At 37.0% G+C, this 14,930-nt stretch overlaps 3 protein-coding genes and 1 long non-coding RNA gene across 5 annotated transcripts; 1 reads left to right on the top strand and 3 right to left on the bottom strand.

Annotated features, from left to right (window-relative positions):
- Positions 1-385: 385 nt before the first annotated feature.
- LOC130746502 (mitochondrial import inner membrane translocase subunit TIM23-2-like) lies at positions 386-1,423 on the bottom strand. Its single transcript, XM_057599143.1, has one exon. The coding sequence runs from the start codon at positions 1,325-1,327 to the stop codon at positions 758-760; it is 570 nt and encodes a 189-aa protein (XP_057455126.1). The 5' UTR covers positions 1,328-1,423; the 3' UTR covers positions 386-757.
- A 1,323-nt stretch (positions 1,424-2,746) lies between these two features.
- Positions 2,747-4,594, bottom strand: LOC130742820 (uncharacterized). Its single transcript, XR_009021276.1, has 3 exons — positions 4,332-4,594; positions 3,955-4,000; positions 2,747-3,261 (listed from the first exon to the last, which is right to left on the bottom strand). It is a non-coding gene; the product is annotated as an uncharacterized LOC130742820 (long non-coding RNA).
- A 553-nt stretch (positions 4,595-5,147) lies between these two features.
- LOC130746499 (aminopeptidase M1-like) lies at positions 5,148-11,882 on the top strand. 2 transcript variants are annotated; one of them, XM_057599140.1, is made up of 19 exons: positions 5,148-5,525; positions 5,628-5,770; positions 6,401-6,503; positions 6,725-6,911; positions 7,000-7,093; positions 7,315-7,468; positions 7,636-7,740; positions 7,828-7,944; positions 8,104-8,217; positions 8,560-8,742; positions 8,830-9,151; positions 9,465-9,586; positions 9,674-9,771; positions 10,255-10,432; positions 10,522-10,636; positions 10,749-10,816; positions 10,907-10,984; positions 11,185-11,262; positions 11,460-11,882. In XM_057599140.1, the coding sequence occupies exons 1-19, from the start codon at positions 5,301-5,303 to the stop codon at positions 11,640-11,642; spliced, it is 2,667 nt and encodes an 888-aa protein (XP_057455123.1). In that variant the 5' UTR covers positions 5,148-5,300; the 3' UTR covers positions 11,643-11,882. The 2 variants fall into 2 exon arrangements, with proteins under 2 accessions (XP_057455123.1, XP_057455124.1); XM_057599141.1 differs by having other exon boundaries at positions 7,828-7,948; positions 8,108-8,217.
- An 82-nt stretch (positions 11,883-11,964) lies between these two features.
- Positions 11,965-13,938, bottom strand: LOC130746500 (uncharacterized). The gene has a single exon (XM_057599142.1). It carries the CDS (start codon positions 13,760-13,762, stop codon positions 12,263-12,265), a length of 1,500 nt encoding a protein of 499 aa, XP_057455125.1. The 5' UTR covers positions 13,763-13,938; the 3' UTR covers positions 11,965-12,262.
- Positions 13,939-14,930: the final 992 nt, after the last annotated feature.

Genomic DNA, 14,930 nt, shown 5'->3' with positions numbered 1-14,930 from the left:
AAAGTGTAATACTAGTACATATGAATCAACCCAAGAAGGGATGATTTTCTTAACAAAGAAGCATTTGAACACACAACACAACCACAATAATAGCTTCTAACATGTTCATTTGCTCATTGCAACATATGTAGACAACATCACCATCACCAATTAGAAGTTGACACTATATATGATTAGAAGCACTAAGAAGCCACAATCAATTGAACTACATATAACCTTCAAAGTGCAAGGGTGGAAAGAGAAAACAAGCTGCAGAAGGTGATCAATACAAGCAAAATACCACATCAAAAGAGTAGCAAAATCCTACAAACCCCCCCCCCCCCCCCACACACACACACACATTAAGGTGCTACTGAGAAAGAACAGCAAAGTTGTAGATTCACACTGAAAGAAAACACCCCATTTCTGAATTCATGAAACAATCCATTCAAATCATACACATCCAGCTATATCCATCCCTTGAATAGAAGAACCAGGAAAACAAAAGATCTTTTTGATGCTATATTTGATGCCGTCCGAATAATCATTCATTACAAGACGGCCCAAAAAGATTACATATCAATAACCATTAGCCATTATCAAGCTCAAAAACCATGACATTAAACTCATATTCTGCAAAAGAAGCCCTAGTGACTACCATCAACAGCAACACATATGGTGTAATACTATACTATCTATCATTCAAGGTAACATCAAATATCCCTCAAAATTGATTTCTTTTTCTCAAAAAAGATAAAATCTCACTCTTTCCTTTTTCTCATATCGGCACATATCGTTTCAATGCCTGCTTCATCGCCATAGCCGCACCCACTGTAATGCCACCCACAGCACCAGCCACCGCGGCGGATCGCACCCCTCTCGCGGCTCGATACAGCGCACCAGTTCCTAACCCCGCCGCCACGCTGTTCCACACATCATCAGTATCCCTAGCAGCCTCAATCCCACTCTCAATCCCAGCGTACAGCAGCCCGATGATCCCAGCCCGGTTCCCCCATGTTCGACCCGAATGACCGGAGGAGTTGAGGATGCGGTTGATTCGGAGCTTCGCAGTGTCGCCGGATTCGAAGGATTTTACACCTTCAACAAGGCCGACACCAGCTCCGGCGACGGCACCGGCGAGGTAGCCGCATCCGGTGTAGAAGGTGAGATTCTCGCCCCAGGATCGGCGTTTGCGGCGAGCTTCCTCGACGAAGAGAAACTCCGGGGAGGTAGGGAGGTGGTAGAGGTTTCGGATTGGGACGTCGAGGTCCTTGTAGGGGTTGTAGGGTCGGGTTTGGAGGTTGGGTTCGGAGGTTGGTTCGTGATCGGGAGAGTGGTGCGCTGCCATGGGAAACGGTGGAGCTAGGGTTTCGTCGAACGCACCGTGGTTCAGTGCAGGTTTTGATTCCGTGTGTTGGAATTGGAAGCTGAGTTTTTGAGTTTTCAGAAGAAAAAGAACGAATCGAACCGGTTGGGTTATGGAATTAGATTCGAAGATTCGGTTGGAATTGGACCGGGTTTGGTTCCAAACCGGAATTGTTTTGAGTGGAGGGGAAACAGTGTCGGTTTGGTCCAGTCATATTTTTTCTTAAGCAATTTTCTCTTTTGTATAATTTCCAGTCACATTCTCTTTGTATATATCTCTTTTTTTCTTATTATATCTTTCATTAGTGTGATGAGTTTTCATGGTTTAGGACTTGTTGGGGTCGATAGATGGGACTAGGTATGTGGAGGCTGCGATGGTAGTTGTCATGGTGGTGACGACGAGAGTGATTCTAGTGGTTGTTGTGATGGTGGCAACGAAGTTGCGGTGATCGAAAGTGATCTAGGTAAGAGGCTGACATCCGAAATTACTTGATGGCTAAGACATTTGTTTGAGTTTTCAACAACTTTTAAATGTTAATAAAATAGCATATATTACCTTCAACGGTTCACTGGCATTTGTGCAACATTTTTTCCGGTGGCACATATTAGATATTGTTGTAGAAGTCACCTCACAATTTTCCGATGTATCAAAAAAAAAAAAAAAAGTCACCTCACAATATTTCACGATAAGCTTGGATTGATGGTACAAGATGATATGTGATATGATGGAACAGTATGATGGCACAGTTTCATGTTCCACTAGTAAGTAGCCCGTGCAATGCACGGGTGAGTTTCATAAGTGTTTTACATATTTTAGTATATATTCAAATTGAAATTTAGTAGGATAACATTTTAAATTTTATACTAATAAGTTTATTCACATTAAATTAATAAAGATAATTTCTATATTAAGTTTTTTGGAAAGTTAATTCATATATGCAAAAAATAAAGAAATATTTATTATAATTACAATTATAAAAAAAAGATGGCCATACGTGAAATATAGTTAATAAAAAAATACAAATTTGAAGCACTTTGTAACACATTTATGCTGGCAATTATGAAGTTATGGATTGGAAGAAGTATGTTTGAGCAATATATATAACATTGAAGCATATCAAATGGACAATTTTCCTGACACGGGCATGCGCTCAAAATATATACCTCCATGTATTCTCTTTTATAGAGTTCATATTCAGCTGCGTTTCAATTCAGAGAACATGCGATGACAATCTGAATCTCCAAATTGAAACTAAAATACATTTATTAGTCGGTTTTGATTTAAAGTCTAATAGAATATCTTATGCAATGTAGCTATATCTGTTCAAATAAACTTTAAAAACATAATGTACAAATACTAAATTGAATTACAATTAAGTTGATTTTAAGATAAACTCATCTTCAAGTTCACTCCTACAAAGAAAGAAAATTAAATTAAATCACTAATATGTCGTCAAGCCTACCCTGATGAAACTGACTTATCAACTAAAAAATAGTTAAATCAATTTTCTTTATAAAAGAGAAGAAAATTACACATAAAGTATTATCTAGAATCATTGTTTTCGTCATAGTAAAGGACATGTAATGGTCTTCGAGCAACTCAGTGGCAGAGGTCTAAGCCCCTGGTTGAGCAAGGCACTTCTCAATGAAGGCACCTTTGAATCCTTTATTCTGTTCAAGGCATGAGGTCTCACTTCTGAAGACACCTTCTTGTATATATTGACAACACTGTCACACTCACGGGAATCTATAGTGTCATCATCTCCAACACACATTCCAAATGAGTATTCCACAATTACTGTGTAGATAGGCCTCTTCATATAACTCATGTGACATAAATTCTAGTGTCCCAAGACCTGAATATGCAGAGTGGTTCTTCCCCATAATTGCTGTCAAACCTAACTCTCCAATCTTCACCTGATATACAATTACATGAAAAAAAAATGACATATTGTAAATGACTCAATGAAAACTATAAATTAAAGCTAAACACCTCTAAATTGAATTTATACAAAGACATTTGAGTACGAACAAATGTTTCAAATCCAATCATCAAACTTTCAAACCTAAAATCAACCATAAGTTTATAATCACAACCACCAATACAACTATTAAAACCATGCACTATTTAAAAAACTAATAGAATAAACTATTCAAAATCCGGATCCCACATCACAAATGCATCAAAATCTAACTACATATAATAAGTAACATAGGCATAAATAGAAAAATAAAACCAATTGAGCACCCAAATGCAGTACCTCGTAAATTTCAAAGGCATAGCCTACGAAGCATATTTTACAAAGGCATAGCCTATGAAGCTCCTTAGTTTTTGTTCAAATTTCTTGGTTAACATTACTGTCAATAATCATTAAACTACCCTTGCAATGTCATCTGAGGACTAACACCACCAAATAAAAACTACCAGTGGATAAGAATTTTTAAAATGAACTATATTAGCAGACTTGAGATATCTCAAAAAGAGGATGAACAAAAATATAAAATCCAAAATAAGCTCAGTATGTAAAATTGAATTGGCAAAAATTAAACCACCCCTTGTGGAAGATGAATAAAATAAAAATATCTTAACATACATAGAAAATTTCTTACCAGTTGTAACCGATCCTCCTGGATAATTTATGTACTTGACAATATCCTGTAAAACATAAACAGAAAACTGGAAATCACAACAAAATTTTGAAATCAAAGACAAACTCATGATGATAATCATATCATATCAAAATGAAAAATACCAAATAGAACATGAGATGTTTGAATTTACGGGTTCATAGAACAACAATTTATAAAGAAAAGATTTCCGATCTGAGAGCATCCCAAAATTTCCAAATTTTTTTATCGGAAACCTAAAGAGGGATTGATGAGGGAGGAGTTATTGAAGGATTTCACATCCCTAAAATTTGAAATCAAGAAGTATGAAAGAAGAAGTAAAAACCAAAGAAGAAAAAGTAAAAAATGGATACACGTACGATCATGCCAAAATCTACAAATTTCTGTGACTCCATTGAAACTTAAAGAGGAATTGATGACAAATGAGTTATTGAGGTGAGAGGAGTTCTTGGGTTGGGGAGGAGTAAATTCCCAAAATTTCGCCAAAGATGCAAAATTGAAATTCAATTTCAAATCCATCATATCTTATTTGCGAGCGGATTAGAGGATTGCATGAGGAACAACGGATTTGGAGAGGAGGGTTTGAGAAGGAGTTAATCACGTAAAAGAGAGGTTACAATTGGAAGTGGAGAACGTAAAACGTGGATAACAAACCTGAAGCACAATACCGGCGCGTGAGAAGCACGATTGCTCAATTGAGGAGAGAGAGAGTTTTCTTTTTTTAGAAAAGATGACGTGAAAATTTGTGGAGGAGAGTGTGGTTTTTGAGTACCTCCCTTTCCAGAGTGAGATCTCAAAATTATTAGATAACAGGGTGGATTTGTTTGGTTTTATTAAATCATGATCAACTAGAATGAAGGGTGATGCTTAAAAGATTCTAACTTCGATGCTTGCTTCTCTCTCTCTTTTCTTTACATATTATAAGTGTAATGAAAAATATTCTTACACATTTGCATAATATAAACATCTAATTGATACTCAAGTGAAAAATGAAAAAGAGAGAAAAGTAACATGATAAATGTGATAAAAAGAGATAGATAGAGTGTAAAATGAGTGTCTATTGGATGTGCACATAAATTGAGAGTCTAAACATCATTAATAAGTAGTAATATCTCCAATAGCAGCCATCAAATCAAAGAAGGAAAAGGACAACCATATAACTAGGATTTCCACGTCTGATCAATGAAACCACGAGTTTGAAAATTTCCGGAATGCTTAGGAAGTATCTCTGGCACTTTCTCCTCACATGATGTTTGGACTTTAAAGTTTAAAGTAGTCTCTTCACTTGGAAATACAGAATTCACTTGAGTGAGCTCTATGCAGGAAAAATGGAGCAGAAGCAGAACATAGATCAATTCAAAGGCCAAACAAGATTACCCAGTTTTGCAATTCCAAAAAGATATGAACTTCATTTAATACCTGATCTCACTGCATGTACTTTTTCTGGCACAGTGCAAATTAGCCTTTCAATCAATGAAAACACCAAGTTCATTGTCTTAAACGCACTGGAACTATTTGTCCTCAATGTTTCGTTCACCAACACTCATGGTCAGGTGAGTTTTTAGTTACCAGAACCTTTTTCTAAGCACATAGTGAATTTGGTTTGGTGTTACTGTCTTTGATTGATCCTTCTCTGAGCTTAATTTCTTCTACAGCATACACCATGTGATGTTCTTTTGGAGGGTGAAGATGAGATACTAGTCCTGGAGTTTGATGAATCACTGAGTGTTGGAGAAGGAGTCTTAGAGATTGAGTTTTCTGGGATCCTCAATGAACACTTGTGTGGATTGTATAGATGGTGCGTTCTTTTTCCCTTTATTCTGTTATATAATGGTGTGTTTAGATAGTTAACATGAACAGACTTTCATCACAATCCATAAGAGTTTCGTTCACTTTTTGTTTAGTGAGTACTAACATCTATTTGCACAGGTGACAACGGGTATCCAAACATAGTCGCTATCAACAATAATCCAAGCACTCTTATAACTATCAAAATAGAAATTCTACACTAAAAGATGGCAATAAAAAAGCTTCATATCAAAATCATGTTCTAAAAAGGAAGCAAGAATCCTTCAGTCAAATAACCTCATCTCCTATGTTTCAGTGACTTATGTGTTAAATTTGACAGAACATTTTCTTACATTCTCCTTTTAGAAGTACAGTCATAAATAGTAAATAGATGGCTTCTGCTTTTAGTTGTTAAATGACAGAAGTCAAAGATGTTGTGAGATAAGTTAAAATGTATGAAACTACAAAATTTTATTTTCTTACTTGCTAAATGATGCTTGGATAAAACTAATCACACAATTCCATTGGAAAAAAAAATCATATTTGAAATTAACTACCTAGAGTAGTGCTATTTCTTTTACCACTTTAAATCACAAGCTGTCTGGGATTGAGAGTCATATTAGTATGCTGACTTTAACAGCACTTACGTTGACGGAGGAGTGAAGAAAAACATGGCAGTTACCCAGTTTGAGGCAGTAGATGCAAGGAGATGTTTTCCATGCTGGGATGAACCTGCTCTGAAGGTCTGTAGAATTATGTTCCTGCTTTCCTTTCATCAATAATCAGTGACAAGTACATGTGGAGAAATCCTTCTGTAATTGATTCCAAAGTCAAAATCAATTTTGAGGAGAAGCATCTATAAGTAGCTAGTTTCTAGGTGTCAAACTTGATTCTGAGTAAAAATAAGCTGATCCAAACACATAATAACTGCTTTGACAAGCGTTAATAGCCTCTTTTTAAACAGGCAACTTTCAAGGTAACTCTTACTGTGCCATCAGAGTTAGCTGCATTGTCAAATATGCCAGTTGAAAATGAAAATATTGATGGGGAATTAAAGACTGTTTATTTTGAGGAATCTCCTCTCATGTCAACTTATTTGGTTGCTGCTGTTGTTGGCTTATTCGACCATATCGAGGATACAAGTACTGCTGGTATGGAAATGAGCCATGTTATACTAAGTACATTTGTTTATCCAATCCTCTTATGCTGTGTGTATTATTCCTTTTAACTCTTATGTAGGCATAAAGGTTCGTGTATATTGTGCTGTTGGGAAGAGTGATCAGGGGAAGCTTGCATTGGATATAGCTATGAAGGGACTAGAAACATATACCAAGTAAATTCTTCCTTCTCTTTCGATTTCGAGAGATCCTTTTTATATATGAATCTTTATTTTTATGGAAAATCAATCACCCTATTTTTGTTGAACAGTCTAGAGATGAAGAAACACAGAATATGCATTTTTTATGTTTTGATGTTTTTCTTTTCTCTGCCCCCCTAATGTGGCATTCTTTCTGTCATTGGTGTTAATTTGATCTAGTCTGGGACATCATCTAGGTACTTCTCAGTGCCTTATCCGCTGCCGAAGCTGGATCTAGTCGCAGTTCCTGAATTTTCTGGTGGAGCCATGGAGAATTATGGTTTGATCATATACCGAGAAAATGAACTGCTTTATCATGAGTTGCACTCTCCAGCTGCTAGGAAGCAAAGGGTAAGTTTCAGAGTTAATCTTGCTTTAATTTTCAGTTTATCTTTGCTTCAAAGTTTGCTGTTTTCTCGAGAACAGCGTGATTATATGGTTAGATTCATCTGTTCTTGAATTGCATATTGGTAAATTTTCTATTCAACCATATATTTAGCCTTCTTTTGTTTCCTTAGCTAACAATCGTCACAGCTCATGAAGTAGCTCACCAATGGTTTGGCAATTTGGTAACTATGGAATGGTGGACTCATTTATGGCTCAATGAAGGTTTTGCAACATGGGTAACGAGTTCTCTTAACCTTTCAGCTTCGAATTATAACCCTTGATATATGAATGATCTTTATTTGTATTTGCTAACATATTTCCAGGTAAGTTATATGGCCACCAACATCTTATTTCCAGAGTGGAATATTTGGACTGAGTTTCTTCTAGAAGTAGCTAATGGTTTAAGAATGGATGCACTGGAAAAATCACATCCAATTGAGGCAAGTCAGTGTTTGTAATTATACTACAAGATCTTTAGTTAGATGCATCTAAAAATGGTACATTTTTCTCATTTTTAGTCATTAATTAGTTATGCCTCATACCCCTCTTCCTCCATTAGAAAAGGGAACTAACATTACATATGACTGTCTTTTTTGCAGGTAGAAATCCACCATGCACGCTCAGTTATTGAAGTTTTTGATGCAGTCAGCTATCAAAAGGGATCCACTGTAATTAGAATGTTGCAGGGTTATCTTGGAGATGCTATATTTCAGGTGACAACTGTCAAAGCTATGCTATTAAATCCATGAGTTCTTCCTTGATGTATTTATTGGATATTACTATGGAGCATAGTCCCTGATATTTCATGTAGAAGACTACCCTTATTTCTTCCTTCAATGGCTTACTAGAACTTGAACTTATAATGGTGAATTACTTTTAAAATTTAAACTGGCATTATTTGTCAAAAGGTAGTGTTTCCTGTTTCAACCGTGCAATTTTGCTAGTTTGTAGATTATGAAAGTCATAGATTTACCACGCAAGCAACTTGTAAGTGGTGATGATTCATGAGTTTCTGTGGTTATCCTTCTGGCTGAATTATTTTATCTTCCACCCAGAAATCATTAAGCACATACGTAGGAAGATATCAAGCCCAAAATGCAAAGACAGAAGATCTATGGAATGTTCTTTCAGAGGTATCTGGTGAGCCAGTTGACTTAATGATGGACACTTGGACAAAGAAGACAGGATATCCAGTTATTCATGTTGAATTAATAGATTCTATTTTGGAATTCAAACAGGTATTATGGAGTTTCAATCAAAAATGAAATTCACCATTTGGTTAGAGAATGTTTTTTAACTATCCCATTTGAACTATGTATTTGCAGTCGCGATTCCTTTTATCTGGCCTGCATGTTGATGGAGAATGGATTGTCCCCATAACCTTGTGTGTTGGTTCATATGAAAGACAGAAAAAATTTCTGTTGGAGACAAGACATCGAAGGGTGGACTTATCTGAACTGGTTCAATCTATTGGTGATGATTTAAATTCAAATAAAAATAAGCACGAGGAGGATAGTCAAGAAAATCTGTGGATCAAAGTCAATGTTGATCAGAGTGGTTTTTATCGGGTAAACTACGAAGACAAGCTGACATTTCGACTGAGGAAAGCCATACAAAACAATTGCTTGCTTAAAACTGATAAATTTGGTGAGTACAAAGTGCTAGTGATGTATAAATAGAAACCTATGATACATCATTTTTCTAGGCATTTCTACTTAACAGGATAGGATGTGTGTCTGTAATAAGTAACCAGTGCATGATTGGCAATAAAAATTAGATTTTCTATACAGTTATGAAGAAAACATGATTTAATTTTCAGTTTCTTGCATCAAATTATCAATCACAATTAAAATTATCTCTTGGATAAATTTGGAGTGTTGTTTATCAAAATGTTTGGGTTCTGGTAGGCTGTTCCTCTTGATCTTAAAAGAAAGTGACTAAATCGTTTTTAACTGTACAGGCATTTTGGATGATGGAAATGCTCTTTGCCAGGCTTGTGAACAGTCACTGTCATCTTTGCTTCTTTTGATGGATGTTTATAGGAAAGAGCCTGATTATGTAGTAGTATCTAAACTGATTGATGTAAGTGTATCTTCTCTATTCTACATTTTCGACTAACATCAGTATCTATCCATAGGAACATGATATCATAATTCATTTATGTGCCAGGTTTGTTATGATGTTCTTAAAATCTCCGTTGATGCCATTCCAGATTCAGTAAATGAGTTGAAGCAATATTTTATCAGCCTTCTCATGTTTTCTGCAGAGTAAGGAGTAAGGAGTAAACTTTACATTTTTTTCAGCAGGACCAAGTGAATATTTACATTGATTTTCTGTGCTCATCCATTTTATGCCCTTGGAGAATCAATGTGGTCTATAGGGGTAAAATGATCTCAAATTGGAAATATTTCACCTTCATGATTTATTCAACTTGATAATTTTTTAGGAACCCAAAGAAGAATGATGAAATATTGACAAACAGAATCAAAAGAATAGTGTTATACAATTGAAACTTGAACAAGAAACTGGAGAATGACTTCTCCCAAGTGTTTTCCCTTCTGCTACTAACTAACAAACTTAACAATCTCTAACTACTGTAAACGTCCCCAACTAATTTTCCCTTCTTTTACGTAATTAGATATAAATAATTACATATTTTATCTTCTGAATATTTCATGATAATCTATTTCTTTTAAAATCAGTTGCTTTCTCTGGAGGGAAAATGACATACTAGCTTTCTTTTTCTGCAGACAGTTAGGTTGGGATTCTATATCAGGAGAAAACCATTCTGTTTCACTGTTGAGGGGAAAAGTTTTGCAGGCCTTGGCTACCTTTGATCATGATATAACTCAGCGAGAAGCATTACGCCGCTTTCAAATTTTGTTGGATGATAGAAATACTTCTCTGCTTTCATCCAACACCAGAAGGGTAACAGCCAAACGTTTTGGTCACTATTAGTGTTATTGCTTTGATTCAACATACTTTTTTTACATGTATAATTTCAAATTACATTTCAGGCTGCTTATGTAGCTGTGATGAGGAATTCTACAACTGAAAGTAGGACTGGGTTGGAGTCACTATTGAGTTGCTATAGGAGTACTGATGTATTGCAAGAAAGGGAAATGATATTGCGTATGACTATAGCATTTAAACTGAATGCAACTTCTGGAATTTCATAACCTCTAATTACATTGGCTAAAGTGCTAAATTGCTTGATTAATGTGTTTAATATGAGCTCATGCAGGTTGTATAGCTTCAAGTGCAGACCCAAATTTAGTTCTGGAGGCTCTGAATCTTTTGTTGTCTGATGAGGTATGATAATTTTCTTACACAGTTTCTTGTTATACGCAGGTGAAGTTCATTCCAAATTTTTACCTTTGTGTTTATTTGAATTCTCTTTAGATTCGGGATCAAGATATTGTTTATGTACTAGCGGGAATAAGTATAGAAGGCAGTGGAACTGCACTGAGATGGTTGAAGGTATGTGTTTTAAAGTAGCAAGTTCTTAGTCACTCATGTTCTGTCTGAACATATTTGAGCTGTGGAAACTGGAAAGTAAGTAACTTGCTTATAATGTGTAGAAAAAAGATTTGAAAGCAGTTCTGAGATTCATCAACAACCATTTGAAATCTAATTTGAACTTATGGACTCATTTTGGTTGAAACCAAATGCAAATGCAGGATAACTGGGAAAGAATTTTGGCCAAATATGGTGCTGGACTCTTGCTCACCAATTTCATAAGCCAAATAGTTCCACTGGTATGAAAAATGATACAGAAAACTGAACTAGTGATCAATTACTGTAAATTTTTAGGCTGCGTCTTTGACATCTTTAAGCACGCAAGTGATGAACTGAGAAAATTAAGATCATTACAAGATGCAAATTCCAATTTAATGAGATGTGGCGTGCTTTCAAGATTGAAATATCTCATTCCTTGAATTTCATGATCTGGCAGACCAACAGCAACGAGGAAGCAAATGGAATAGAAGCATTTTTTGCCAGTCACGCGAACCCTTCCATCATCATGAACTTGAACTTAAGCATTGAGCAGATCCGTATCAAAGCAAGGTGGATTCAGAGTGTAAGGCTAGAGCTCTCTCTTCCAGACTTAATCAAACAATTAGCTCAGAGGAAATGATAGCTTTCACATCAGTCTCCTCTTAAGCAAATAACACAAAATAGTTTCAAGTAAGCTGTCTGTATTGCCCTAGCAGACTAGTTGTATCAGACAATAAAATGTGCCTTGCTATTCTATATCTCTTAAAGTTTGTATCACCCTTATATGTGTGAACTTTAAACTTTTTATTTGGTTACATAACTTTAAACTAAGTACTCATATACTTGTTATATTTGTGAAATGCCACTTCGATTCACTGGATGATTTTTCGTCTGTTGTTTAATATGCAGAAAAATCATAGTTATCTCTGTAGAGCAACATTCTTTCTAATTGCATCATCTGCTACATGCAAGTCTGAATTGAATAGTAATACAGTGAGTTACAAATTACAATCACAACATCCACAACTGGCTATTTCACAAAACTAAAAACTACCCTATTGCAAGACCTGTATGTGAGAATTCCCTTGCACGAGATCTAGTCCTCCCTTCCTCTATATGAACTTGAAGTCTATGTATGTGTTGAACAACACACTTTCAGAATAAATGTTCAAATGAATGATATAGATAAAGTAAATATCAGTTTTGCAACTTCAAGACTTCAACATGGTCTAGTTTCTTGTCTTTCTTTTTTCTGTTTGTTTAAGGGAGTGGTGAAGGGCCTAGATTGGACCTCCCTATTCCCTTCATGGAGTTCATCTCCGCCATCCTCAAACCGGCTCTAAAGTTCTCAATAAAGTTGTGAGCTTTGGTATCAACATCAGGGCTGGGACAGAACAATGAATTTGGGGCACAAGGACTATTGGATTGGCTTGATTCTTCTTGACTGGTTGGTGACTCCACAACTTCATCCAAATCCGGTGAACCACTCCGCGAACTGCCAATGCTATCTACCCTAACAAAGTCACCCTGCACCCGGAACCTCCACGCCGGCAACTTGAACGGAGGCGGGGGCGGCGGCGGAGGTATAGGGATCAGGGGTGACTCATTACCAGTGTTCATCACCCTATTATCTTCCAAGCCATAAGAAGAATGCTCTCTCTTGTTTGATAACCATGGTTTTTGAGTTGCCACAGGATGAGTAACAAGGTAGTGCTTTTTGTGCTTGCTTTTCTGGGAAGAGAACAGGTTGTTAAAAACTGAAGGCGGTGGTGACTGTGGCGGTTGTGGAGAGAGCTCAGATTCAGAATTCAGAATGCTCTCAAAATTATCAACGCTTCTCTGTCTTTGTTTCTTCTTCTTCCCCCTCAACGATGTCAAAAACTCCTTCGTTGCCATCCCTCTTTTCTTCTTCTTTGCCACTGATAGCGGCTGCGGTGGTGGAGGAGGTGGCGGCGGAGGTGGTGGCGGAGGAGGAGGCGGCGGCAGTTGAGAATTCTCGGCAGCTGAATTATTACTTTTCGGCGTCTCGATCATCTCCGGTTGATGTCTTGGCTTGGCATTTCGTCGAACAGCTTTCCTTCGCGTCACCGGCGGCGGAGACGGAGACCGAGAAGGCGGTGGAGACCGAGACGGCGGAGGCGGTTGCTCCGGCACAGGATCCTTCTGCTGCGGCGGCAAATCAGAAACTTCCACTGAAGTAACCGTGGCCACGTTCTCGACGACCAGTTCTTCTTCAGCCTCAGGTCTCAAACTCCGGTGACGAAGAAGAAGATGGGTATCATCATAAAACCGGAACCTATCATCAGCAGCGACCCACTGCGAGTGTTGCCGGAGATCGGGGTCAGAGCCGAAGCTCCTCAACCTATTCAACGGTCGATGCGAGTACTCGTACCACGGCGGCGGCGTTTCAGGGATCTCATAGCTTCTCCGGTGATCAAGCTGGCGGTGGTCGTCAGAACGCGGCGTTCGCGTCTCGTTATTGTCGTTTCTATTGAGGAAGCCGCAAACGACGGCGAAGAGAACAAGCACGATGTTGAGGGAGTCCCAGCCATGCTTCACTGCCTGAGGTCTGAAGATGTTGGAAGCGAAGGAGTGCAAGGTGGGGACCACGACGAGGGCGAAGACGAGAGCGAGAACGAGGAAGAGTATGGAGAGTGAGGTGCAGGTGTGGAGTAGAGAGTAAGAGCGGCGGAGATGGCGGCGGTTGCGGTGGTCGGTGTTTTGAACCCAGAAGGGTGGCATTGGATCCTCTTGTTCCATCGGTGGTTATTTGGTAGTACTAGGTTGTTTTTTTGTGGGTGTTTGTGTATGTCAGAGACAGCTCAGTTTGTGTCTTTTTTGGATTGAAGAAAAGAAAGTGAGCTTCTTTTGAAGTGCTTTTGCTTTGCTTGTTGTGCTTTTTTGTGTGCTTTTCTATTCTTTCTGCTGGTTGATTTGTTAATATATATACTACTGGTTACTGCATCCTTGATTTGGTGGTACAGAATACACAACTGATTTTACGTATCTCAATGGAGAAAAAACTTAGGATTTATCAGTTTAATATGAATTGAGGAACCAGGATTTTGATCAACAAAGTGTTTTTTAGTGGTATGCAAGCTTACCCGTAGTCATAAGGTTATAAGAGCATCTCTAATGCAAGGTTTTTAATTTTTATTTTTAAATTAAGAACTAAGAACTACTAAGTTTTTAACCATTGGGGGAGGTGACATGAATTTTTTAAAAATAAGAACTAGTTCTTATATAAAAATAAGGGGTTTTATTTTTTGAGTTATTAGCATTAATTTTTTCTTTCTCTCATTCATCAACTAATATTTAAGTTAAGTATTGAAGTAGCATTTAAATTTAAATCAAAATTATATGAAAATAAAAAATATTAATATAATGGTATTGTGGGACCAAATGAATTGTGCTAAGAAAATACTATTCATGTGGGCTCATACTGTCACATATGCTTAAGCAACTCTTTGCAGATTTTGCTTCAACCATGAGTTGAGTTCTTAGTTCTTAACACTATTCATCTGGTCTCACAATACTATTATATTAGTCCTAATATTTTTTACTTTCATATAATCTTGATTTAAATTTAAATATTAATTCAATATATAAATTAAATTAGTTGATGAATGAGAGAAAAAATAATAATTCAATACTTAAACTAAAAACTCAACGTCAGCTCCCTTTAATGGTTAAAAACTCAGTTTTTAGTTTGCATTGGAGATGCTCCAAGGTCAAATCCTGAAAAGTCATTTGTTGGAAGTGACCGTCATTGTTTCACGAACCGTTACCACCTGAAAACACACACACACAAAATTCAAAATTTTAACACGTTGGCTTCATTCTATATACACACAATGGAAATCTAAACGTTACTGTGGTGGGGTGGGGTTGGGAACGTGAAAATGATCATGCACACACTGTTGGTGAT

This window comes from Lotus japonicus, chromosome 3 (assembly GCF_012489685.1).
Source record: "Lotus japonicus ecotype B-129 chromosome 3, LjGifu_v1.2".
NCBI lineage: Eukaryota > Viridiplantae > Streptophyta > Magnoliopsida > Fabales > Fabaceae > Lotus > Lotus japonicus.
The sequence above is the reverse complement of the archived record's forward strand: the minus strand, read 5'-3'. Positions and strand labels throughout refer to the sequence as shown.

What these genes read in the sequence shown, in the direction of transcription:
- LOC130746499 (XM_057599140.1), top strand. Translation starts at nt 5,301, where the DNA reads ATGGAGCAGAAGCAGAACATAGATCAATTCAAAGGCCAAACAAGATTA. An exon ending in TCACCAACACTCATGGTCAG is followed by an intron (nt 5,526 to 5,627) that starts GTGAGTTTTTAG and finishes TTTCTTCTACAG; the next exon opens with CATACACCATGTGATGTTCT. An exon ending in GGACTAGAAACATATACCAA is followed by an intron (nt 7,094 to 7,314) that starts GTAAATTCTTCC and finishes GACATCATCTAG; the next exon opens with GTACTTCTCAGTGCCTTATC.
- LOC130746502 (XM_057599143.1), bottom strand. Translation starts at nt 1,327, where the DNA reads ATGGCAGCGCACCACTCTCCCGATCACGAACCAACCTCCGAACCCAAC.
- LOC130746500 (XM_057599142.1), bottom strand. Translation starts at nt 13,762, where the DNA reads ATGGAACAAGAGGATCCAATGCCACCCTTCTGGGTTCAAAACACCGAC.